General features: G+C 39.3%; 1 protein-coding gene across 1 annotated transcript in view; it reads left to right on the plus strand.

Annotated features, from left to right (window-relative positions):
- GGNBP2 (gametogenetin binding protein 2) overlaps positions 1 to 2,742 on the plus strand; it is a 42,767-nt gene that overhangs the window by 9,273 nt on the left and 30,752 nt on the right. Inside the window, exon 3 of the mRNA XM_017539729.2 lies at positions 1,316 to 1,417. Within this exon, the coding sequence (XP_017395218.1) occupies positions 1,316 to 1,417 (102 nt within the window). The remainder of the gene's footprint in view (positions 1 to 1,315; positions 1,418 to 2,742) is intronic.

Here is a 2,742-nt window from a genome sequence, read left to right on the forward strand (position 1 = left end):
AAGAGCGAAACTCCATCTCAAAAAAAAAAAAAAAAAGACCACATTCAACTGGGTAGAGAGATTTTGTTTTGCCTTAAATGGGTCTTTTTGTCCTGACTTCACTCTTTGGTTTTGTAGAAGTTTGTGGTCCTTGTTATGTGGAAACAGTTTGTCCTAGTACCGTATTTTGATCTTTAACGATGTTTTAGTTAAGATATACATGTGTTACTTTCATTGTTTTGAAGGCATACCTCCCCCTCCCCACATTTAAAAATCTCTGAAATCAGGATGCTGCTTTAATTTTATGACATAGTAAAAGTGGCCTGTAGTGATACATAACTATGGTACTACTTAAAATCTGTGGTGTGTTGTCTACGGCCATACCACCCTGAACACGCCCGACCTTGTCTAAAATCTGTGGTGTGACAACAGATCAGTAAAATGTACTAATTATAAATTCCCATTATGTGACATACTGAAGCCCCCTTAAGCTTCATATGCCTTCCTCTGGTAGTGAATTTTGATAATTGAATAAGTATATCAGTGTGCCCTTTTTGTTCATAATTAGAGCAAACACTGTGTCAGGCACTATTCTGGCCTGGCACAGTGGCTCACTCCTGTAATCCCAGTACTTTGGGAGGCTGAGGTGGGTGGATCATCTGAGGTCAGGAGTTTGAAACCAGCCTGGCCAACATGGTGAAACCCTGTATCTACTAAAAATACAAAAATTAGCTGGGCACTGTGGTGGGTGCTTATAATCTCAGCTACTCGGGAGGCTGTGGCAGGAGAATTGCTTAAACCCAGGAGGTGGAGGTTGTGGTGAGCTGAAATTGCGCCACTGCACTCCAGCAACAGAGCAAGACTCTGTCTCAAAAAAAAAATAAACTTATGCCGGGCGCGGTGGCTCACGCCTGTAATCCCAGCACTTTGGGAGGCCGAGGTGGATGGAGCACGAGGTGAAGAGATCAAGACCATCCTGGTCAACATGGTGAAACCCCGTCTCTACTAAAAATACAAAAAATCAGCTGCGTATGGTGGCGGGTGCCTGTAATCCCAGCTACTCAGGAGGTTGAGGCAGGAGAATTGCCTGAACCCAGGAAGCGGAGGTTGCGATGAGCTGAGATCGCGCCATTGCACTCCAGCCTGGGTAACAAGAGCGAAACTCCGTCTCAGAAAAAAAAAAAAAACTTGTGTACTTGGATTAAAAATTTTTTTGGGGGTAGAGGTGGGTGCAAATCTGGCTTTCAGTGATCTGTTTTTGTTCTGGGAGTTTGTAGGCTATATCCTGTTCTCAGAGGGGTAAAATAATTGATTTCTGTTCTGTTTGCATTTTAAGATGGTGATGGAATTTCCTGACAATGTGTTAAATCTCGATGGGCATCAGAATAATGGTGCACAGCTAAAGCAGTTCATTCAGGTAATGGTTTTTTCAATTGGTGTTTTTAATGGTATATGTGTTTAATCTGTTTAATGGTGTATGTCTTTAAAAAAGACTGATTTAAAATTTAGCTGTATTAATTTTACATAGGGTTCTCTAAGTCTTAATATTGCACTGAAATTGCTTTCTTTTTTACCATTGCTACAGTAAATATATATAGTTATTTACCTGATTTATGTAACTGTCATGTGAAAAAGAATTGGTGGTGGTGTGTTAATATTTTACATGTACATAAGGCTTTAATTTCACCAGACCATCTTTCCTAGTTTTTCAAAGATAGCGTATACAGTTTTTCATTAAAAATGTGTTGGTTTTCTGCTGTAGTAGTAATTATTTTGTTCAGACCGAATAATCCTATGTTATGAACTTTGTGATTTTTATTTAATTCCTGAGAAATATAGTACTTTATAAATATACTTAAATACAATATACATTTGTCCCTCAGTTGTCCCTCATTGTGAACCAAAGTTCACAATGCTCAAGTCCCATATAGAAAATGGTGTCGTAAGGGCTGGGCTGGTGGCTCAAGCCTGTAATCCCAGCACTTTGGGAGACCAAAGCAGGTGTGGATTGCTTGAGCTCATTAGTTGGAGACCAGCCTAGGCATCATGGCAAAACCCTGTCTCTACAAAAAGTACAAAAAAGTTGGCTAGAGGTAGTGGCATGTGCCTGGGGTCCCGGCTACTTAGTAGGCTGAAGTGGGAGGATCTCTTGAGCCCAGGAGGCAGAGAGGTTGTAGTGAGCTGAGATTGTACTGCTGCATTCCAGCCTGGGCAATAGAGTGAGACCTTGTCTCAGAAAAAACAAGATGTTTATTTGCATATAACCTCTGCACATCCTTCCATATACTTTAAAGCATATTTAGATTACTTATAGCACCTAATACAATATAAATGCTCTGTAAATAGTAGTTATACTGTATCATTTAGGGACTAATGATAGGAAAAGTCTGTACATGTTTAGTACAGAGGCAACCATCCTTTTTTTTCCCCCAAAGTATTTTTGATCCTTGGTTGGTTGTATTCACAGATGTAGAACCCATGGATACGGAGGGCAGACTGTAATTAAGATATTGGAAGATGATTTGTTAGTTTACTTCAGAATTCTTATTTCTACTTTTAGAGAAAACTTTGAAGGGTAATGGTAAATGTGAGAAAATGCTTCTTGGGAATTATCCTACTTTCCCATCTGTTTTTGGTAAATCTCGAAGTGTTAACTGCAGTGTAACTATAACTCCATCAGGTATAAGTTATTTACTAGAGTTTGCTCATTTCTCTGCAGCAGCAGTTCTCAGTTGTTTTTCTTTCTTTTTTTTTTTTTTTTGA

This window comes from Cebus imitator, unplaced genomic scaffold, assembly GCF_001604975.1.
Source record: "Cebus imitator isolate Cc_AM_T3 unplaced genomic scaffold, Cebus_imitator-1.0 Scaffold121, whole genome shotgun sequence".
In the NCBI taxonomy this organism is placed as follows: domain Eukaryota; kingdom Metazoa; phylum Chordata; class Mammalia; order Primates; family Cebidae; genus Cebus; species Cebus imitator.